This window comes from Desmodus rotundus, chromosome 6, assembly GCF_022682495.2.
Source record: "Desmodus rotundus isolate HL8 chromosome 6, HLdesRot8A.1, whole genome shotgun sequence".
Classification (NCBI taxonomy): Eukaryota; Metazoa; Chordata; class Mammalia; order Chiroptera; family Phyllostomidae; genus Desmodus; species Desmodus rotundus.
In genome coordinates this window covers 92,220,634-92,243,556 of record NC_071392.1, presented here as the reverse complement: position 1 = coordinate 92,243,556, position 22,923 = coordinate 92,220,634, and the positions used below count along the sequence as shown (strand labels likewise).

General features: G+C 62.0%; 1 protein-coding gene across 2 annotated transcripts; it reads left to right on the top strand.

The window, feature by feature from the left end:
- The first annotated feature begins 1,017 nt into the window (after positions 1 to 1,017).
- On the top strand, positions 1,018 to 10,727 carry SHH (sonic hedgehog signaling molecule). Of its 2 annotated transcripts, none has more exons than XM_053927438.2 (3): positions 1,018 to 1,962; positions 6,973 to 7,234; positions 9,932 to 10,727. In XM_053927438.2, the coding sequence occupies exons 1-3, from the start codon at positions 1,654 to 1,656 to the stop codon at positions 10,717 to 10,719; spliced, it is 1,359 nt and encodes a 452-aa protein (XP_053783413.1). In that variant the 5' UTR covers positions 1,018 to 1,653; the 3' UTR covers positions 10,720 to 10,727. The 2 variants fall into 2 exon arrangements, with proteins under 2 accessions (XP_053783413.1, XP_053783414.1); XM_053927439.1 differs by lacking the exon at positions 1,018 to 1,962 and adding an exon at positions 2,013 to 2,136.
- Positions 10,728 to 22,923: the final 12,196 nt, after the last annotated feature.

Genomic DNA, 22,923 nt, shown 5'->3' with positions numbered 1-22,923 from the left:
CATACGGTGGGGCTGGGTCACGGGACAGCCCTTAACGTCACAGGGGACAGTCCAGGGCCTGGCGGTCTCGGGGCCAGCATTTCCACCCCACACAGAGGGCTCTGGCTCTGTGACTTGTTCCAGAGCAATTCCTGCGAGAGTGGGGGAGGAGAGGGCATGTCCTGGGGGGGGCATCTAATTTCATTTTTCTGCTTTGATGGGACTTTTTCTCTGAAAGACGCACGGGGGTAAGAACACCAGTGTTGCCAGCTCTGAGCACCAGGCCCTCGTCTGTCTGTCCATCCAGATGCCCCTTCTGACCACAGCGCTGCTCCCCTGCTGCCCCCAGCGCCCGCTGCCTGCAGGGCTCCACGGACAGCCAGCTCCGCACGACGTGGAAGGAGCCTGAATCCCACACTCTGCTCGTCCCTGGCCTGCACTTTGCTCAGATCGATAGACCGTGGGGGTGGCGTGTGCAGGGCCTTGCCCACTCCCCGCTGCCCCCAGGCACAATGGGCTTCCACCCACCTCGCCACTGGCACCAGCCAACACCCTCCCCCCCCCACTTCTGCAGGCTGGGTGCAGCGCCCAGACCCTCTGGGCCCCGTCCTGGGTCACTGTTCCTGAGCACACCACAGCCAGAGGGTTAAAAATAGTGCATTCCCTGAAATGCAGTAGAGGAGCCGAATTCTCAAGTTTTCCTGAGGTCCTGAAAGCACCTCGAATCTCAACGCCCTCTGTGGTGGTCGGTGAGAACACCCCTCCATCCATCTAAGGATGCAGAATACTCCGAAAAACGCACTGACCCTCTGTGTGGAACAGGCAGGCAGACCCGGGCTGCACGCTTGAGTCTTTGGAAAAATAAAAACATTTACGTAAGACCTGAGCAGCCCTGCCTCTCCAACTCGGGAGAGAAGTCTTGTTTGATGGTGGAAGCTGGGGCAGGGGGCGGGGGGCGGGAGGGCGTCTAGACTGTCCTTTAAAAACTTAAGTTTGTTTTAACTGAAGCACCTACCATGCTGGAGACCCTGAAGGGAGAATGGGGAGCCCTGCAGAAAGCGGGGTGCTGGGTGGCCGTCCACGCAGCAGCCGCCTCCCTCACGCCCACCCTGGTCTTTAGCAGAGATTTTTTTTTTCCTTTTAACTTGAAGCCTTCAGGTGAAAATAAAGCAGCAGCAGCCACAGAAAAAAAATTCTAGTCTTTTTTAGGGTTAACATCAGAAGAGAAAGAAGCTTGCGCTGCTGTGGCCAATCAGATGCGCCCCTGCCAGCTATAATGTAGCACTGGAGACAGGCTCCCGCACAAGCTCCCCAGGCTTGCTACCATTGAAAATCAGACTCTTTTTGTCTTTGATTGCTGCCTCCCGCCCCAACTCCGATGTGCTCCGTTATCAGCGACCAGCAGCAGCCTGCCGCTCCAGCCCCCGTCTGGGTGGGGATCGGCTGCGAGTCCCCCGCGCCGGCGGCGGCAGGCAGGGTTCTATAGAAAGAGAAAGAGCCAGCCAGCGAGCGAGTGAGGGAGCGAGCGAGGGAGCAAGGGAGCCAGCAGCCAGCCAGCCGCCCAGCCAGCGAGCCAGCAAGCGAGCCAGGCCAGGGGAGCGCACACGGAGCCAGCCACCCGCGCATTCGCGCACACGGACCCGCGCGGGGACGGCTCGGGAGTCGCCGGTTTCCATGGACGAGATGCTGCTGGTGGCGAGATGTCTGCTGGTTGCGCTGGTCTCCTCGCTGCTGATGTGCTCGGGGCTGGCGTGCGGACCCGGCCGGGGGTTTGGGAAGAGGCGGCACCCCAAAAAGCTGACCCCTTTAGCCTACAAGCAGTTCATCCCCAACGTGGCCGAGAAGACCCTGGGGGCCAGTGGAAGATACGAAGGGAAGATCTCACGGAACTCGGAGCGGTTTAAGGAACTCACCCCCAATTACAACCCCGACATAATATTTAAGGATGAGGAGAACACGGGAGCGGACCGGCTGATGACTCAGGTAGAAACCCAGCGCTGGGCGTGGAAGGTGTTGCGCGCAGGGGGGCTCTGGGGGACCGGGCAGCTCCAGACCCAGCGTGTTTGCTCTGCGGGCAGATGGCTCGGCGACTTCACCCTGGCCTTCCCCACCCACCTGCCTGCCGGCCATCCCTCCCTCTTCCTGGAGGGAATGCAGGTGAAGGGTCCAGTGGCACAAGTTCAGGGTGGGGGTGGGGAGGCCCACAGGAGACGTGGTCCAAGAATGGCCCTGATTTGGTCGCTCCGGCTGGGATGGCCTTCGCACCCTGCCTCAGCACTAGCTGGTCACTGGGGGAGACCTTCACTGGGGTGGGGGGGGGGGGGCGTCTGTCCTTTCCAAGTTTGCGGTGGACGTGGAGGGAGGGGGAAGAAATCCCCCCACAAACATGGACTGGCTTCTAGGTCCCTGGACAGATGTAGCCTCTGGCATCAGACTCCTGAGCTCCTGGGCTCCCTTCTCTGTGCTTTTCTTTCCCTCCCCCCGCACCTGCCGCTGCACCCCACCGAAGGCCCTCCCTGGGAAGAGCCTGGTGGTGGTTCGGACCACAAGGCTCCAGAGCCTGGGGGCTGGTCCCTGGTGGTGTCACACAGCTCTGCTGCGACTCCCAGGCGGCAGTTGTGCCCGTCAGGGCGAATGTATCGATATTTCTTTAAGGATGCGCTTCCCTGCTCCCTGCCTGGTACCTGAGGGGAGGGACTTGGAACTTACTGGCGTCGCATCGGTCCAGCTTTCAACCTGCTCGCCTGGGGACTAGGGAGGGGGCTGGAGAGAGGAACCGAAGCGAACGCGCGCCCGCTCTCCCTCCCCGCCGCCGCTGGAGACCGCGGGCTGCCAGTCTCCCCGCCCAGGGTGGGCTGTCTGAAGCTCCGCGCACGTAGGACTGAAGCTAGAAATGGATTTCCTGGCGAATATAGGTCAACATCCTTTTTATTGCCCTATTAAAATATTCAAGTCCTACCTTTAGGGCTAGGAGCGCACCGCGGCAGCGCAGCTGATGGAGCGGCGCTGAAGGGGCGCGAAGGCCGGGAGGGTGGGGGTGGCGGGACCGAGACGCCACCACCGGGCCCTCTGCCCCCAGCCGGAGCCCGGCCTGGCTGTGGAGCGGAGCCAGGACAAGCGCGGGCAGCCGGGGAGCCGGGGGAGGAAGGAAGCGGAGAAGAGGGCCCTTCATCCTCGCTCTCTCTCTCATCTGGCCCAACCACCTTAAATCTGGACCGCGAGTGTGGCCGCGCGCGAGGATGCCCAGAGCGGCGCGAGCCGCGGTTAACTTTGCGCAGGCCTCGGGGCGCTCAGCGCGCCGCCGGCGGCGGGCAGTCCTCCAGCCGTCCGGGGCCCCGACCCCGGCTCACCCTGCTCCTGCGGGAGGGAGGGGGCCTTCTCGGCGTCCCTCGGAGCCCGGGAGGAGGAAGGCGAGGCTGGGGCAGGCGGGAGGCGGGGACACCAGAGGTCCCTGAACGGGAGGGGTCAGCATCCACCCGAGAGTGCGCGGTGCAGACGCCGGAGAGGGGGCCCCGGCCTGGCCGCCGAGCTGCGAGCGCGGAGCCGCGCGCCCAGGCAGACGCATTCGGCTCCACTTACTGCGGGCCGATCGATCCCGCGGCTCGGGTTTCAGCGCACGGGGCGGGCTGCGGCCGCCCCTCCACGCGCCCTGCGCCGCTCGGCCCCAGCTCCGAACAGGGCCCCGACGGCCCGGGTCGCTGCGCGCGGGCGCGGAGGCGGGTGCCAGGGCCGGGGCGCAGCGCAGGCTTCGCGGTCTCCGGGCCTGCAGGGCCTGGGCGCCTCGCCGGGGACCCGCGGCCCAGCGGCCCCGCGCACTGCCACTCTCGCCGCCGCGTGCGCTGGCAGCATTTGAACTTCTGACCTTCTGTCAACTTCCCTCAGACGAAGAAACGAAAACAAATACTTTTTTTCCTTGGGCAGTGGCTCTTCCCGTTCCCAGGACAAAAGGACGGGGGAGGGGCGGCCACCGTAGGGGTGGGTGGGGAGAGCCAGGCCCTGATGGGATCACAGACCGCCCAAAATGTCCCCCCAAATCGTAGGTGGCGAGGGGGCGGCCTGGAAGGTGCCCTTGGTTTATCCCTTTCTGTGCTTCCTTTTGCTCTGATTCCACGAGTTGGGGGGGGGGCGGGGCAGTGATGGGGGAGCAGACGGAGGCCGTGGGTGGTGAGGGGCAGGGCCGGGGTGAAGGGGTGAAGCAGGGACCGCCTCCCAGGCCAGAGGAGTTTAGGGCTCCTCCGGGAACCCGCGCGCCGCTGGCCCCTCAGTTAGGACACCTGGAGTCCAGGCTCAGTGCGTGTCCCTCCTCCCCTGTCTCGCCGCCCCTCCGCGGCTCCGTGCGTCTCTGTCTCCCCAACGTGACTGCGGCCCGAGTTCCTCAACCATGGCAAGATCGTCCCCAGTGGAACTTTGAGACCAGCTCTGGAACGCATGAGCTCCTGGTTAATATTAACTCCGCGAGGGGGGAGCGCAGACAGACGCCCTGTCCCCGCAGGCCGCGGGTGCCCGGCGGGGTGCGGAGGCCGGGGACTCGCAGGGGCCGGGGGGCCGCGAGGGCATCGGCCTGAGACGCCACGATGAGTAGATTTCTGGGTGCGTGGCGGCCCCGGGGCACCGCGCTCAGGTGTGGGTTTAAGGAGTGTTTTCCTGTTTTGATGGGTGGGGTCTGGCTTTCCGGAGTGGGGAAGGAGCTGGGGGGGAGTGTACGTCGGGACTGGGGCGGGGGGCCTCTTTTGAAGTTGAAGGACCCCTCCCCCGCGCTGGGGAAGCCCTTGGGCCGCAGGCAGTGACGGTCCCTCTCGGGCGCTAGGCGCCCAGCGTCTGCGCAGACGGGGGAGGTGGCGGGAGCTCAGGCGTGGGGAACCGCTCCGCTTCCGCGACACAAAGCGGCCGAGCGGCCCCGCTGGGCTTCACGGTGGCTGCACAGAGTCGGGCTTGATTCACGGCACACGACCCAGTGAACTGATGGCCGACCGGGTCTCAGCGCGTCCTCGCCGCCGCCTGCCCAGGCCGCGCCGGGGGGCGCCGGGGAGGGCGCAGAGGCGCGGGGCGCGGACTCGTGCCTGCCTCGGCCTGCGTCCTGGCCTGGGTCGTCCACCTCTGGCCCAATTGGCGCAGCTCAGGGCGTAGGGGTGGTCCTGTGTCCTCCCCACCCTGCCCCCCCCGCGACCGCTGCCCCGGGGGTCGCCGTGGAGAGCTCCAAGTGCCCCCAGGAGACCCGCGCTGCGGTGGGATGGGGGCTCGGGACTCCGCGAGTGTGCGTGTCGGCGCTGTGCGCCTGCGCCGCCGGCTCCACATCCCGGCTCTTCACTGACCCTGGTTTACTGATTGATTTTCATGTAAAACGCGTTCAGTCTTCAAGATGACCTCACTCAAACTCTGCCCTTCCGACTTTTTTTTTTTTTTTTTTTTTTTTTTTTTTTTTTTTTAAGAAAAGGGCTGTCAGGCCCAGAAACCTGCGAGCGCTGACCTGTTACCCCGGCCGCCCCTCCCCCATTTGTTGGATGTTTAACTCTACAACCGTATCGCTGGGTTTTATTGCTGCCCAATACACAGGGCTTTTCCTGTGGCACAATCCATCCCACCCCCTCCTGCAAGGGCGCCCCCTCCACTCTTTAGGAAATGAGCACCGCCCCCCACGCGGTTATCAGGGTCCTGGATGGGGCCGCCTTTCCAGCCCAGCGCCCGCCGCTTGCAGGAGGCCAGCCCTGCCCTCTGCAGACGTCGCCTTGAAATTGTCGCCCCCCCTTCTCCTTGAGCCGGCCTCTCCAGGGGATGCCCACTCTGTGAAATCCCGCACCCCTAAGCAGGATACGCGTCCACAGAGTTATGGCGGGGGGCGGGGGGCGGGGGCGGGGGGGGCGCACAACGCACACACTTGATTCAGCTGTTTTCAATGCTCCCCTCCCTGGGACGCGCGTTTGTCCGGAGACCCCAGCTGGGCGCACCCCGGTGGGCGCCCCGCCTGCTCGTTCCCTGACTCCCACAAGCAGCTTCCCTGAGTGTGTGTGGGGGGAGGAGGGGTGAAGGGTGGTGTCCAGAGGGAGACTCCCCCAGGCGAAGGGCTCCTAGGCCTCAGGCTTTTTTGCTGGCTCCCCATCCCCCACCCTCCCGCCCCACCCCCTTCCTCCCTCCCTCCACCTCTGAAGTTCGCTCTTCAAACTGGCCGGACACCATTCTGCGCCTCTGCGCCGGGGCCAAGAAAACAAGGGGGGAAGGGAACAGGTTAAGGAAAACAAGAGACACAATCAGACCACAGAAACGCCGGCAGAGAGAGTTCTGCGGGGCAGAGGAATGCGGCCGCCCAGATAAAGGCTGTTTGTCGTCCAGCCCGGCCCGCACCGAAAATCGGAACTCGCCCGGCTGCCTTTCACTGCCGTCTCTCCCTGCAGCCTGGCTATCAGCTTCCCACCTCCTTCTCTACCTTTGGCTTCCTTCTCACCTCAGATAGGCACAGGGCAGGAGGGAGGGTCCGCAGATAAGACAAGGCTTTTAGCTCTTTAAGAACCACCGTGTGTTTTGTTTGATTCCTGCAGAGTCGCACCCTGGGCCCCTCTCTGGCCTCCAGGTGAGGGAGCGCGCCCAGGGAGAAGGGCGGAGTCCCGTACAGGTGCAGGGCAAGGGGGCCCGCAGCAAAGGGGGGGGCCCTTGCAGAAGGAGGGAGGCATGGCCAAAGGTACCCCAGGTGGGTTCTCCAGCCTGTGCTTAAAAACACATGCAGTTTGCTTGTTTCCAAAAAAAATCTGATCCACGCCACACGCGGGCCGGGTCGGAGCTCCGCTGGGCCAGGGCTTGGAGACAGGCCCTCAGCTCAGGCCTGTGAGGAGCTGCTCCTCCTGCAGCGCCACCCCCACCCCCCGCCCCAGCCCAGGGCCACCTCCTCTGAGCCGACTGGGCTCATTCCAGGCCTTGTCCTCCCACTCCTCCGCTCGGCCCTTGTCCTTGGGGCAACGGTGTTGGCAGATGCTGATGTGTCCACCCCTCCTCTCCCCACAGAGATGCAAAGACAAGTTAAATGCCCTGGCCATCTCTGTGATGAACCAGTGGCCCGGCGTGAAGCTGCGGGTGACCGAGGGCTGGGACGAGGACGGCCACCACTCGGAGGAGTCGCTGCACTATGAGGGCCGCGCCGTGGACATCACCACGTCGGACCGCGACCGCAGCAAGTATGGCATGCTGGCGCGCCTGGCGGTGGAGGCCGGCTTCGACTGGGTGTACTACGAGTCCAAAGCACACATCCACTGCTCCGTGAAAGCAGGTGAGTGCCGGAGGCTTCCCACGGCCCCCAGCTCATGCCTGAGACATGCCCACGAGATGGCACCTGTGTGCCCCTTGGCCTGATTGAAGGCAAAGCCAAGAAGCGGGGAGGACGACTGAGGGCCAGGGAAGGGAGGGAGGTGGATGGGGACGGATGGCGTTTCTGGTGGGCACGCACCCTGTCAGGCTCGCCCTGGCCATGAGTTGCACCCACCCCTCAAGACCGAAAAGGTCTGAGGCCCTCTGAGCCCTGATGCCCAGGGCGTATGGCCTCGTGGGCTGTCCCCACCCCTGTTTCCAGAGCCCCACTGCAGGTGGGGGAGACAGGGAAGAAAGATGGGGGCACTTTCCTGGCGCAAGACTGCAGCCCCGCAGGGTCAGCCAGGTCTGGCCTGAGCCTCCCTCTCACCCAGGGCTTAAGGATCAACCGCCCCACCAGGCCCCCTGCCTGCCCCAGAACAGGAGGTTCTGTCTAGGGCCTAAGCCCCTCCAGCTTGCCCCTCCCCATGCGCGCCTGTGGATTCTAAACTCACTTAACTCACTGGCTAAGCCTTTGGGGAGAAGCCTGGTGGGAGGCAATAAACCCAGCAGTCGCCACTTCCAACATCTGGACGCCGCAAGCCCAGAAGTCCCGGCCCAGCTCGTTAGAAGCCAGCTGGGCTGGCCTGCTGCCGCAGGCAGGGCCAGGAAAGCGGAGGCTGCAGCTGAGGCCCGGCCGTCCCACCGCGCGCGCGCGCGCGGTGCGTCGATCCCTGGGCCTGCAACGCCACACGCGGTCGCTGGCGAGGAATCGCTCTGAAAGGAAGGCTTTACGCCAACGCGCACGAATATCCCAACTTGGCGACTGTTTGTGCCACGTCTCGGTCTCAGAATAAGTTGGCGCACTTAGCAAAACAGTTCACACTGAATTCCGGAGGAACTGTGTCTTCCCTACCCCCCTCCCCAGTTTTGCCTGTTTGTCTTCTAAACTGTATTTTAATAGCAGATGTGAGTAGAAAAACACTTTTGAAGTGTCGAGACACACTTCGTAAAGAAAATAGTGGCTTCCTTACACCACAGAAAGAAAAGGAGTGTCGGGGGACGGTGGGGAAGGGGTCTCAGTCTTGGAGGAAGGGAAGGCGGCACCCCCGCTTCGCGCGTCTCCGCCAGGGAACCTTCCGCAGGCTTCTCGCTTCCCGCCGCGCCCCTGCCCCATAACTGGGCGCGCCCTTCCCCGCACCTCGCGATTGTGCTCAAGAGCGCGCGCGCGCGCGCGCACGGTCCCCCTGGGGCCACCCCTGTTCGCGGGGTCCCCCTGGAGGGGGTGCCCCTGGCGGGGTGGGGTCCCTAGAGGTCTCTTCGCAAATGAGCAGCGGTAATCCGGCCCCAGGACCCTGCCGGGGAGCAGAGCCCGGCCGCGCAGAGCCGCTCATTGGCATTCCGCGCACACGGTCCGCGGCGCAACGCGCTGCGTGTCAGGCAGGGTCGTGCGACTCGACGACTCCGGCTAGTCTGCGTCCAGGGCCGCATTCCGGGGGGCTCCGGCGGCCCTCCCGTGGCCAGGCCCGCACTTCATGCCGGAGAAACCGATGAGAAGATTAAAAACCCTCTGTAATTCCAGCAGGAAGATTCTTTCTCGCGATCTCTATTTGCAAAAAGCCTGATCCCAGAGATTGGAATGCAAAGAAGACTGGGGCCTCCGCGCCCCTCCTCCCGGCCCCCCGCGCGCCGCCCGCTCCGATCATTGTCCTCGGGACAGAGAGCCACCGAGGGCTCGAGAAAGCGCGTCGTCAAGGGGCCTTGAGAACCCGGCGGCTTCCAGCGCTCTAGCAGGTCCCGCCATTTAAAATTCAAATACACATCTTGAGAGCTTGGAAGAGTGGCCTGGTTGTGCAAATAGCGCCTGTGAGGCCCGGGCTTCTGGAGAGCCCGCGTGTGAACCGCGGGGCGGGGGGAGGCGGTGCACCTGAGCAAATAGGGAGGGGGCGGCCGGGAGCCCCAACGGCGAGAGGAGACATGGAAGTGTCCTCTCTTCCGAGAGCGGCTCCCTTCCAGCGCAGCCATCGCAACCGCAATGCGGGGCCCTTTATTGGATTTTAATGGGAAAATCCACACAAGCCCCGGGTTTTCACACCTCGGCCGGTTCTCTGGAATGTTTGTCCAGTTGCTACAACTACTGAAGCTATTTTCACCCCCGCCCCCGTCCCCCAAAACACGGACACCGAGGCCCCTGGCTGGGCGCTGGGGGCAGGAGGGCGAGGGGTCCCCGCGCGCAGCCGGGCGCTGGAGCGCGGTGGGGGTGGGGGAGTGGGGGGTGGGGAGCGGGCGGGAAGGCGCCCGGGTGAGCTCAAGGAGGCTTCCCGAGGAATCCAAGTGGAGAGCAAATACCTCCTGAATTCGTGGCGAAGTTGGGTGTGTACTGAGCGGGGGGTGGGGCGGGAGGAAGGAGGAAGGGAAGGAGTGGGGCCGGCCTGCCTTTATCACCGCCAGCCCAATCCTGAAAGAGTCGTGAAGGAATGTGGCTGCGTGTGAAGTTTGTCGCCCGGGCGGTGGGGCTCCCGGAGGGAGGTCTTCTTCGTCCGACCATCCCCTAACCTCTCCCCGGAGCTGCGCGCATCCCCGTCTGGGCTCGCGGGACACCGAGCGCGCGCCGCTCCCCGCACACGGCTCTGTCTGAGGACTCACCGTCCTGTCCGCTCTTCTTTCCTCCTCCCCGCAGAGAACTCAGTGGCGGCCAAGTCGGGCGGCTGCTTCCCGGGCTCGGCCACGGTGCACCTGGAGCAGGGCGGCACCAAGCTGGTGAAGGACCTGCGCCCCGGGGACCGCGTGCTGGCGGCCGACGACCAGGGCCGGCTGCTCTACAGCGATTTCCTCACTTTCCTGGACCGCGACGACGGCGCCAAGAAGGTTTTCTACGTGATCGAGACGCGCGAGCCCCGCGAGCGCCTGCTGCTCACCGCCGCGCACCTGCTCTTCGTGGCGCCGCACAACGACTCGGGCCTGGGGCGGCCGCCGGGGGGCGCGCCCGGGCGCCGGGCGCTCTTCGCCAGCCGCGTGCGGCCGGGCCAGCGGGTGTACGTGGTGGCCGAGCGCGGCGGGGACCGCCGGCTCCTGCCCGCCGCGGTGCACAGCGTGACGCTGCACGAGGAGGCCGCGGGCGCGTACGCGCCGCTCACGGCGCAGGGCACCATCCTCATCAACCGGGTGCTGGCGTCGTGCTACGCGGTCATCGAGGAGCACAGCTGGGCGCACCGGGCCTTCGCGCCCTTCCGCCTGGCGCACGCGCTGCTGGCCGCGCTGGCGCCGGGGCGCACGGACCGCGGCGGGGACGGGGACGGCGGGGGCGGCGGCCGCGCCCCCCAGCCGGCGCCGGGCGCGCCGGGGCCAGCGGACGCGTCGGGGGCGGCGGGCGTCCACTGGTACTCGCAGCTGCTCTACCAAATAGGCACCTGGCTGTTGGACAGCGAGACGCTGCACCCGCTGGGCATGGCGGTCAAGTCCAGCTGAAGGCTGGGACCGGGGTGGGCGGGCGGGCGGGGAGCGCGGGGTGGGGGGCGGGGGCAACAGCAAGATACAGCAAAAGACACACGGAAAAAACGCACGGAATGAGACGTTAATTATAATAATAATTAATAATAATAATAAAGTAGGACAGCCCAAAGTAGACTTTAAGGAAACCAAGGCCCCGGGGGAAGTTCTGGCATCGTGTTTAGTTCGGTTTTTTTTTTTTTAATTTTTTTGTTATTGTTTTGATGATTTTTTTTTTCACCTCTCCTGGCTATTTATTTGTTTGGTATGAATAGATGTTTTAAATAATATGAACCGGACCTTCAAGAGCCTTAACTAGTTTGTGTCTCGGATAATTTATTATTGTCGTGTGAACTGTACTCACAGGGGGAAAGATTATTTTGTGAGGCCAAGCGACCTGCTCAGAATCTATTTTTGTACACGTCCCTGGTCCCGCCGCTCGGAACGCGCGCGCCGCGCTCCCCGCCCTCCTGCGCTGCTCCTGCTTCTCAGCCAGTGTACACGCTTCGTGGGGGCCCACAAAGTCTATTTTTATACACAGAATTGTAAATTAGATTTTTTTGAGAGATCAATACTTAACTGAATTACATTTCATTTTTGAAATAGTGTAAAATATGAAAATATATTATTTTTAATTTAACTAATTTCCAACATCACCGCCGTCTCCTCTGGTGTCTTCCTGGTGTGAACTTTGCTTTGTCGTCACCGTTTGGGCCACATTCTTGGAAGTCAAGACTGTTACACACTCACACACACACTTTCCCTTCTTCTTCTTCTTCCTCCTCCTCCTCCTCCTTCCTCTTCTTGTTCTTCTCTCTGGACAAACTGGAAGATCTCTGTTATTTTTAACTTCAAAGAATTTATTAGAAAATGATATTTTTTAAAAGCGCACATAGCGATGAGCCCACGCGGATGGAACCTGTCGTGTGTACAGAGATAAACAAGGACGTTTTGCATTAATAAATTCAGAATAACTGCTGTAAATTTACTAAACTGTATTTTTGAATATTTTGTAATAGTTTTATAGAAATAAAACGTGCCACGCACAGCCTGGTCAGTAAGTAAGAACTGAGAACTCCTGTTGAAACCCTTTCTTTTCGTTCCGGCCCCACGCCAGCCCCCCCCCCCCCCCCCCCCCCCCCCCCCCCGTTTAGATCCGCTTGCTTACGCTGGGAATTCAGGTCCACGCACTGCCGACTTCCATCCCTGGAGAAGCCTCAGCTCTGTTTGTGTTTATTCCGTGACCGCCTTCCTACGCTCCACAGTTTGGGGGCGCTGTGCTGGGCACTGCTTGCCCCCTCTAACTAGCACAGCCTGACTGGTAGGCCCAGAGGAGGAGGTGGCCAGGGGCTGTCACCCGGAGCTTCCTCTCAGGCTCCCAGTTACGGTTGGCAGACCTTGCTCCAGGGGCCTGGCTGCCCAGGTTGGAGAGGTGAGTTCCCTGGCCTTGTCCGAGGGTCCTTCGCTGCTTTGTCAAGTCTTGGGGGCCTCTAAGGGGGGTCCCCCAGGAGAAGGCAGTATGTTGATCTGTCTGGGCCTGCCACGCCTTTCCTCAAGGCTCCTGGCAGGACCCAGGGCAGGCCCACGGCAGAGTGCGCATCCAGCTGTCCTCTTCCGGCACGGCTGCTAGGGTCTCCAGGCCACGCTGGTGGCCTCAAGTCTCGTTTGTCTGGAGCGGTTGTTCAGCATGGACTTTTGTCCCTAGGGCCCAGCTCTGTGTCAGTGGGTGCCTGCGTCCCTGGGTATGGGGGAGGGGATCCTCCACGCTCGCTGCTCCACCCAGAAGGCTCTGCTCTGGGCAGCCTCGGCATTTGGGAGGCTGCCGCCACCCGCGCTTTGTGCTTCCAGCCCTGGTGTCTGCACAGCCGACCAGGCTTTGCAGGGGCAGCTCCGGAGACGGAAGCAGAATGGGGCCTGCCGGCGTGTCTGGGGAAGCTGTTCCGGAGGCTGGGCCTGCGTCCTCGGGGGCATCTATGCCGAGGGTCTGGCGTGGCTTGGCTTTTCCAGGGGGCTGGGACCCGAGTACACCCAGGGCAGGGCCCTCTGGGCAGCAGTGGTCCTCGGTTTCCCTGAAGGAGATTTTTTTCTGGTCCTGGAGGTGGTCAGCAGGCTCAATGTTAGCAAGCCCTGGTGGTGTTCGGTGGTTCCCGTCTGTTGCCTGTTCCAGTGTGCATGTAAGCTGGTCGAAGGTAAACCAGAAGCCCCGGGCACAGCAGCGTCTCTGGCTGCAGTGACCAACCTGAGGAATTAGCAGTGCGGCCCACTGGGTCGGGAGCTGGCAAGGCCCTGAAGTGCCTGTGTCAGCGGCAGAGTCCTGGCCACCAGTTCTGGGCAGCGGGCCCTGCGCGGCGCCCCCTCCAGGCCAGGCACAGCGGTCATGTCCCACTGGTTACTTACCCAGCACCCCCTCCCACCGCCCTGTCCCACTTTCAGCTTTACATGAAGAATTCTCTTTTTCATGGGCAACAGAAGGGAGCCACCTCACAGAGGAGCCACACCCAGGACACGAAGAGGGGGCCCGCTCCGCCGTACGAGGCCCCCACGTCTCTGTCCGCAGGGCTGACGTGGCCATGAGGCTACCACATGTACCCCAGGCCCCGTGCCGGTCCCTCCTGTCAAACACCTGTGTCAGAATGTACTCAAAACTGTTACCTTTGTGCTCCCTTGTTTGAACCATTAAAGAAGTTAGAGACTTCCGGTGTGTCCGTTCTGTGGCCGAATTCCCGTCCCACCCCGCCGTCTGCGAGCTTTCACTTCCTGCCACGGGGCTGCAGGGGAACTGTAAGAGGAAGGTCTCACTGAGCACCCTCCACCCCCCGCAAGTCCTTTAGGGGAGGCCCAGTCAGGCCAGGGGTGGGGGCGGAGGGCAGGAGGCACCTCACTCTCCCTTTGCTGTCGGTTCGCAGTCTCATGGGAAATATCGAGCGGACCTGCCAAGAAGCCCAGTTGGTCGCAAGATTTGGCAAGAAAACAACAAAGGGCCTGCCGGGCCGGGCTGGGAGCCCGCTGTGGGGGCTGGTGCCGGGCCTGGCTCTCAGTCAGCGTTCTGGGTTTTCTGGTGGCTCAGAAAAGGGGTCCATCCTTAGGAAAGAACAGCCCACTCCAGGGGGCTGGGTGAGTGGCCCAGGGAGGTGGCTTTCCAATGACGTCTTACGAGCAAATCACAAAACACTTCGGGAGCCTGGATGTCTCCCAGCCTCTGACGGAGGAGGTGCGTGCTGGGACAGGGTGGAGATGCCTTGGCCCAGACCCAGCCCCCCGCCTGGCTTTACACAGCCCCCCCGGCTTAGACTGGCTTTGCATTTTTGAGGGGTTGGGGAGAAGGCCTATAGGAGAGCAGCAGCTCATGCCTGGTGGGACATGGGTGAGATCGTAGATCCAGTGTCCATCAGCAAAGCCGAGTTGGAGCCTCGGGGACCGCCGAGCTCCCACAGGTTGGTGGGGGGGGTGATCAGCAGGTGCACCAGAGGCTGTGACCCGAAAGCACGGCCCACAGAGTCCGGAGTACTTGCAATCCGGTCTTTACAGGGAAGTCTGTCCCCTGCATGCAGATCTCGAGAACCCAAACCACACTGGGCTCTGGGGTAGAGTGCGGGCGGGGCCGGGGCGTGTGCAGCGGACAGGGTCACAAGCATGGGGTTTGACTGGAATCAGGAGGATCACCACTGGATAGCATGCCAAGCTGTGCCGGAGGGGCGGGGGAAGGCCCGGGGGCAGCCCCTCAGGACTGGCCTTTATGCCGAACAAGCTGGAGCTAACCTGGAAAGAGGCACCCAGAAAGTAGGGGACCCCCCGGGGCCCGAAACATGGTCAGAGGTCGCCCCCCAGCCTTTATTCTCCCGACCCCGTGAAAATCATCTGTCTTTGGCGAGAACCTCCTTTTCTCTTCCAGCTGAGCTTGATATTCTTCAGTTAAGAAGAAAATCTTAAAATCCACATTTCCACTATAGAAATGAGCTCTGGGTCCTCTGACTAGGACACCCTGAACATCTCTGGGGCGTTGGGTTCTCGGTGGGCGTCTCTGGTTTCCGGGGTGAGGGCGGCTCTGTTCCCAGATCGGGGAGACTGGTTTAAACAAGGTTCAGAAATCTGAAAACCGAAGATCGATTAGAAACACTATGATGCCAAAACCCCAAGGAAGACCCCCACCCCGCGCCAACCTGGTTCTGGAGTGGGGTCCCGGGTCCCTTTGCCCTGGGCGCTGACCTTCATCCCCGGGGGAGGGGCCAGGAGGGGGGACTCCCATTCTCTGGGCCCCAAGAGAGATGCAGGATTTCTTCCAGAAGCCCTGCAGCTTGAAGGCAGCAAAAGCACCCAATGTCTTTGAGAGGGAGCCCCATACCCAGGGTCCCCATAGTCTGTCACCCTGCAAGCCCATGTCATCCAAGTCCCAGCTGAAACCTTTCAGCAGGCGGGTGCCGGCCTCCCTCACTCAGCGCTGGGCCCAAGGATGCAGGAGCCCAGCCCCGGGGGTGGGGGGACCCATTGGCTGCCTTAGAAAGAGTCTCAATGGGTCAGCATCAGCGCAGGGGCAGGGCTGGGGTGGCACTGTTACCAGGACTGGGTGATATGGGTGGTATCAGAGCCTGGGGCTCTGTGGAGCTGAGTGAACCTCGCTCCTGTGATCCCAAAGTCCAGTGACCCCAAAGGCCTTACCTGAAGCCCCTTCTCTGCTGAGTGCGGAGGGGCCTGTGCGCACATAGCATCCATTCTGCATGCTTCCCGCCCCCCCCACCTCCCCGCCTGGCTCAGCTCTGGGTCCACTGAGAACGCAGTCTCCTCCTCTGCCTGCCAGGCCGCGGAGGCCGCACGGGCAGGCCTCGAGGAAAGCTGGCAGGAGGGGATACGGGTCCTCTCCCTGCCCCAGGCCTGCTCACCCACACGGGTCCAAGGACCCTGAAGTTCGGTCTGTGTCCCCGAGCCCTGCCCCTGGCAGGGTAAGCGCCAGGCATGAGAGGCGGCCGGGAGTGGCGGGGCGTGCCTGGAGAGATGCGAGGTCTCGGGCCGGGGCGGGGGCCCCTCTCGGTTCACCCCTGGTCCTCGGCCCCCCTCGCCAGCGCGGTGCGGACTCCCAGAGCCGGCGGAGGCGCGCGCCTGGGTGGAGTCCGAGCGCCCTCTGGTGGTCGCGGCGGGACGGCGCGGGCGCGCCCAGGCCGGGACCCGGGCGGGAGCCCTCGGGGCCGCCCCGCCGCCCGCGGCGGCTGATCCACGCGAGTATCCGAAGTGTCTCCGCGGAACGGAGGGCAAGGGACAGCAGGACACCCACAGACTGCAGTGTCAAAGGCCTGGCGGGTGCAGTCAGGGCGGGCAGTGCCCCCGTCCCGCGTTCCCTTTGCCGCCCCCAACAGTAGCCTCACCCAGCCACGGCACCGGGCCCCTGTCCTGGCTTTCTGCGGGAAAGGGAAGCTTTGTTCTTCTTAGATTCCAGCGGTAAGAAAAGAAAATAGAGAAGAGAGAAGAAGAGAGAAGAGAGAAGGGAGAAGGGAGAAGGGAGAAGGGAGAAGGGAGAAGGGAGAAGGGAGAAGGGAAGGGAAGGGAAGGGAAGGGAAGGGAGAAGAGAAAAAAAAAAAGAAAAGGAAAAAGGAAAGCCATGTAGGGGACACTGAAGACTGCAAGCGCGGCTCCTATGGCGTCGGAACGCAGGTGCTATGTCCCGCCGCAACCTTTTAGGGTCCCAGGACTGCAGGCCCTGCAGGGGGCGGCCCATCGGGTCCTGGGTCCCGCCCGCCCGGGCCTTACAGACCTCGGGGGCTCTCGGTCCTCCTCCCCCAGGCTCGGGGTGGGGGGTGTCTGGAAGGAGCTGCTCGCAGACTGGGACCCCTCACTTAGCTGTGTGGCTTCCCTCCCTGGAAATGACTCCCCACACCTCGAGGTGAGCAGATGACCTGTGAGAAGGTTTGTACACGTGGACAGTGGTCATGGTGGCCTCTCTGAGGCCACATGCCCTGTCCTTATGTGTGCACAGCCCTCCCCAAGAGGCCACTGTGCCCCCCCACTAACCAACCCTGGGACTAGGAAGGCCCCATCCCCTCACAGTGGGGAGGCAGGGGTCATCCTTGGGCCTCACCTGCATCCAGGTGAGCTGCTGAAGGAGCCTCTGCACTCAAGAGGAAACTTGAGTCTCTGGAAGTCCCAGAGGTGCTCGGTGTGCCCGTCTCTGGGCCGGCCCCAGTGGGGTCTGTGATGTCACGCAGCTGTGTCCTGGGTGTCTGTGGCCTGGGCCCAGGGCTGGCAGTGCCAGAGACACAGTGACAACAATGGGAAGGGCAGCTCCGTGGTCAGCCCAGCCCAGGTGTCCCCCCAGCTCCTCCTGGGGCCCGGGGTGCTGTCAGGAAAGTGCCCTGTGGCTCAGCTGCAGGGCAGAGTGTGGCCTGAGCAGGTACCAGGGCTGTGACTATCAGGGGGGAGGGACAGCTGGCTGGCCCCGAAAGAGCCTGGGAGGCAGATCTGAGGCCCCAGGAGGTCCCACCGCGGCTCTGGGATTGCTGTCAGGAGGAGCCCGCCTTTCAGCGAGTCCTCTTTTAAGGAAGATGTTTTGGTTTAAAAAGAGCCTAGCAGACAACGGTCGCTCGTTGCTTGCCCTGCCGTGAGACGGGCGCTCTCAGCCCACCTCTGTCCACGTCACCACAGCCGAAGTTCCGGAGGAAATCCCGCCCCTACTGCCTGCGAGGTGCTCCGATGACTCGTTCTTTCTGTTCAGATCAGGCCACAGAGCTGATTTCACAATCACTGCCCCCCACCCCGGCCCCTGGGGAGCTGTGTTAGAGACCCGGGGCTCGGTTAGTGATGAGACGCAAAGGGGGAAGGCACCTCCTCCATGCAGCACCCAGCATTGCACCACTCTCCTCCAGGGCCAGATTCCCCTGGGGCCTATTCCCCCTAGGTAAAGACCCCTGGTGTGGTCCCCCAGGTGTGGGTCCCCAGGTGCAGGCCCCCAGGCTTGAGCACAAGCTGCCTCATGCCTGTCCCCTGCTCTGCTCTCTCTTCCTGGGGCTGGAACTGCCCTTGCTCACCAGGGCCGTGAGTGACCCTGAGGCCGGGCTGGAGGAAGCCGGAAGGAACCTAAGTACTCGTTCACAAAGGGGAGAACACAAAGGGGAAACCGAGTCATGCCTGGAGTGGGCAAAGGCGGAGTGGGTGCCACCCGAGACCTTGCCCAGCAGCAACAGCATCCCCAGGGCCAGGCAGGTAGGGCCAGGGTTTGGGTGGGGGGGTGGGCACGTCCCCAGACCAGAGCCAATTCTTGAGGCATCAGGAAGCTGGCAGCAGAGATCGGGGTGTGTAGCCCCCCGCACCCCCGTGTCTTGGCCAAACTGGGACAAGGTGAGGCTGGGGTCACCCACACCCCACACGGGAGGGGCTCAGGGATCTTGTGGATAGGGCCACATTCGTTCTATATTTTGTATGTTCCTAGGTCAATGCAAGGAGCACACTCATTGTTTGAAGGAATGGACGTGATTTCAACTTGTGGAGCTAAGATCCTGCCTGGGGCCCCCAGCCCCACAGCCCCCAGGCTGGGCCACCCTCTGGGCCGCCCCACAGCTGCGCTGAGGGGCAGGACAGGCAGCAGCAGGACCTGGGGGCGACGGAGGCCCATCTCATCTCTTCCGGGTTCTGTAAGTGGGTTTAAACAAGCTACACACCCCCTCATGGGCCCCAATGCCTGCAGGGGTCTGAGCTGTCCCTGGGACCGCTGGCCCCCCATTCAGGGGGACATCTGGATAAAGTGAAGATGTGTCTGTGTCTGAGAGCCAGACGAGTGGGCACAGGGGTGTCACCTGGGTGCCGGGCTCCCCTCCACAGGTGGTGGTGTCAGGCCACCGTCCACTCAGGTAGGGCAGGTGTGCCGGCCACACCCCACCATAAAGGGAACCCAGGTCCCTTGACAAGAGCGGCAGCTGCCACATGGAGCCGTAAGGGCTGTCTGTGAGTGTCGTCCCCTGGGGAGCAGACTGTACAGGTCACCTTGAGAACAGGTTTTGAAGGAATGGGACCAGGGGCAGGTGGTGGTGACCGCTGTGCCCAGGTGAGGTGGGGGCCACGGGGCACGGGAGGGCTGGCAGCGGTGATGATGCCCTGGGTGTTCGTGAGTGTGCACGCACTTACATGTGTCTGCATGTGCACACGCCAGCACGTGTGCATGCAATGTGTGTGTGTGTACATACACTGACACCTCCACGATGGTGCCCTCCAGGTGGCGAACTTACAGAGAGGCCTCATTCACCTCCATGACAATTTAGTAGACTCCAAGCAAAAATAAAACCCTGTATTTTGAAAATGTTTAGGAAGTTTTCATGTTGACTTGTTCTGGGCCCCCTCCAACGTCCACCCTAGTGGCCTCGGTCAGCAGTTGATGCCGTGGCCGCCACGCACTGCTAACGGGACGGTCTGCAGTGGGGGTGAGCAGACATCCCTGAAGGGCTGCTGGCTCCTCGGAAGGGTTGGGCGTCTTTCAGAGAAATGCCTTGTGGGGCTGGGAGAAAAACGGATACTGGGATGTGCCCACCCGGAAGCGGCTTGTCTTTCCACATTCGAAGCCTGTGCCCCCCAGGCCCCCTGTCCCCCCAATGTCCTCACTGCTGGGGCGACCCCCGGGGTGAGTGAGGGCGACCTGAGAGCCGGGCTCTGGTCTCAGACCTGCGGCATCCTGACCGAGCCACGTCCGCTCAAGCCCTAGACCCAGGTCCGGCCCAACCCTGCCGTGCAGCGTGACCTGCCTGACCAGCGCCAGCAAGGCGGGTGCCCCATGACAACAGAATCAGTGAAGCAGTGAGCGCAGGGAGCGACAAAAGAATGGGTGCAGAACGGACAGTTTTTCAGGGAGTGCCACCTGGCTGGCCTCGGTGGCCTCCTGTCCCCAGGGAAGCTGGCTGTCCCTGCGGGGGAGCGCCATCTGCTGGGCGGTCACCGGAAGCACTGGCAGGCTCCGGTTTAGGTTTCAGCCTTCCACCAAACTACCCCAGAGTACTTCCATCAGAAATAGGAGCCCCTCCACCCCGTCGGTCCCTCCTCAACCTCAGGGCAGGGTGGGGAGGGGGAAGAGGATACTTCTAAAGTGACATTTCTGTGTGGGAGGCAGCGCATGGTGTTTGGAGGGCACTGGCCCCTCAGCTGCCCCTGTGCCAGTGCCCCCAGAATTAGAACACGTGCCACACAGGTGACCCGCACCGGGAGGGGGGGCCCTGGGCTTCAACCCTGTCGCTGGCCACCCACGGTCGACTTAAAGTGGTGACCTTACAGCGAGTGCCCCTCCGAAGGGGGCACAGAGCTCTCCTGTCCCAGGAGGGGCGGTGGGTCTCAGTCCCCAGCCCCTGCCACCCGCCCAGCTCAGGGACAAGGGGAACAGGCTGCAGCACCACTCTACTCCTCTCTCGAGAAGCCCCTTCGTGCCTACGAGAGCTGGGATGGGGAGCCGCCCACCTACGCGGGACCCAGCCGGGGAGTGTGGTGCGCACGTGCATGTGAGAAGACACGGTTCCTCGAACATTCCCTCCAGCCTCACTTCCGGGAGCGCTCTGCTTTGGAAGCCCCCCGTTTTCCACACAGGCGGTGACTTGTGAGTGACCTGGGGCAGCGGACAGCATACCCGGCCCATCACACACACAGGTGCGGGGGTGCTACCTCCATTTGTAGGGCTAGGGGACAAGTTTCCTCTGAAAAACGGTAAAACTGGTGTGTAACGGCTTCAAAAAATTTAGAAAGAGAAGGCAACCCCACACTTCCGGAGCAGTTCAGACCCACACAGCCCCTATGCGTGCAGACAAGGCCACCTCGACCCCCGGGGCCATGCTGTCTGGCTGTCCTGGCGGGCAGCAGGCAGGCTGGGCTGAAGGTGAGTGGCGAGCGGAAATGAGCGCTACAGAACGAAAGCAGCAACTTCAAGTATTTTATTAACACATCGTTCCAATTACAGTACAGCTCGAAACACATTTCTGCACGGCATCACATCACACAAGGGTTCACAGCAATACAGTCCCACTGCGCCACCCTGCTCCCCACGCCCGCTCCCAAGGAGGCCGTCACAGGGCCAGCAGCAGGCGTGAGGCCCAACAAGGCACCCGGCCCCACGCCGGGGCACCGCCTGCTCACTAGGACACACCAAGCCGGTCGGCCCAGAGGAAGGACGCAGTCAGCTGGCGGCTCTGAGCGCTCACCGTGCCCGCAGCTTCGCGCCCACATGCGGCGCGCACTAGGTTAGGAAGGGTCACAGTCAGCCAGAGCAGGGACAAAGGTCGCACGGGCGGGCGGGCACCTCCCAGCAGAATAGGGCGTTACTACTAACACTGAACCGACGCACAAGAGGTCCTGCAAAGTGGGGGGCAAAACAGAGGGTTAGTGCTGCCGCTGCCGCCACGCTGCCGCCTGGGCGTCTGGAGTCACACTGCAAAGTAACAGAACCCAAGTGTTATTCTCTCCGACTGAAGACCTGGAGGGACAAGGCACAGGGACAAACCTGTCAAAGCAAAGCTGAGAGGTGATCCAGTGTGTACAGTGCACCACACTCCGTTCCGGAGCCCTGGAGTGCTGTGCAGAGGGCGAGGCTGCCCAGTCCACAGCAGGAGGCGGGAGGCAGACAGGAAGGCTCAGCCAGGAAGAGAAGCGGGGTGGGGTGCGGGTGCAGGGAGAGTCTAGGGGAGGCAGGGGGCCTGGGAGGCCCAAGGCCCTGGCCCTGCCCAGAGCAGCAGCAGCAGCTGGCCTGAGGATTCGGTGTTGTTGAACCTGGAAATTAAACAGTGGAGTTAAAGCTTTGGCATTAGAGTCCTCACAGAGGAAAGCACGCCAGGCCCCGCGCCTGTGGAAAGCAAAGCGGAGTAGTGAAACCGCAGGGCCAGCTGCTCTTCCGTCAGCAGTGTGGGTGCACCGACACCTCCAACGGCCACTGCAGGGCACAGAGCGGCTCTGTCCTTCCCACGCAGCGTCCCCTGCGCACGCCCTTCCACTGGAGAGCAGGGTACAACACAGTCGGGCTGAAAGGAGGCCGAGGCCAGCCTTCTAGAACGTACAACATTCCTAACTAGGGGATATATGGCACCCACGCATCTGCCTGCCTACTCTACGTGAAAATTTTACCACTGCGTGATGTTTCTTTAAAGGGCCTGCATTTTTCTACAAACCTTTTAAAATTAGTAAAATAAAACAAGAACAAAGCACCAACACGAGGCCCTGTTCACAGGCTAGTCAGTTAAAAGTCAAAGGAAAAAGCCCCTCCTCAGGGCCAGGACCGGCCCACCTGCCACCTCACGGAGAGGGCCCCTGCCAGCACACGACACGCAGGGCCGAGGTCCGTCCGTGCTCTGCGAGAGGCAGGCCACTTCCCGCCACGCGCCACCAGAAGGTGTACCTGGGATCCAACATGAATCAGTGGATTTGGCTTTGGTTCTAGGACGCAAAACCACGGCACTCAAAGGGATGAAAATTAAACAGGTTGCAAAAAAACCTTACACAAAAATCCTTAGGATTCAGTAGTAAATCAAGGCCACATGCCTTTATAAAGTTATTTAAAAGTGTCCAAAATAACACTTCATTCATAAATTTTAAAAACAGTTGAAAAGGTTACTTGAAATGCTCATTAAATAAATAAACTTTAAAAGTGCCTCAGCTCCCCCTACTTGATCTATGCCGCTGCCTTCCTGGGTCTCATGGCCCCACCTCATCTCCCCCCGCCCCGTTAGTGAACCTCCCGCTAGAGTCCATCACTGGCAAGTTTGTGAAGAACCCACAATACTGAAGTATTTTCTCCCCCGACCCAAATAAACAATCAAATGGGGGGCGGGGGAGGGGGGGCTCTACCTGACTGAGGGCAGGAAAGGCAGGTCTAACAGCGGCTGGACCAGGGAGGGACATTAAGCCTGACCCAGGAAGGGCGCTCCGGCAGGGGGAGCTCAGAGCCCCAGCACGCAGACCTCACCCCAAACCTAACTGTCCTCGGCGGGGCCCCATCAGTCCGCTGGTCTACAGGCACGCTGAGCTTACCTTCGGTGAAACAGAAACAAGAAACAAAATGAACAGAACAGAAACGGAAAGAACACAAGAGAAGAAGTGACAGCTGCCGCAAATGAGCTCCCTCAGCAGGGCTTACTTACTGTCCCACAGGAGCCACAGGGCCCTCCTGGCACAGGGCAGGCGCCCCAATCGCTCCTGGCAACCCTGACACCACCCGCCCGCCCACCCTCCAGTGGGAGC

Excerpts from the sequence above, each read along its gene's own strand:
- SHH (XM_053927438.2), top strand. The coding sequence starts at position 1,654 with ATGGACGAGATGCTGCTGGTGGCGAGATGTCTGCTGGTTGCGCTGGTC. Across the intron at positions 1,963-6,972 it reads CGGACCGGCTGATGACTCAG|AGATGCAAAGACAAGTTAAA; the intron begins GTAGAAACCCAG and ends CTCTCCCCACAG. Across the intron at positions 7,235-9,931 it reads CCACTGCTCCGTGAAAGCAG|AGAACTCAGTGGCGGCCAAG; the intron begins GTGAGTGCCGGA and ends TCCTCCCCGCAG.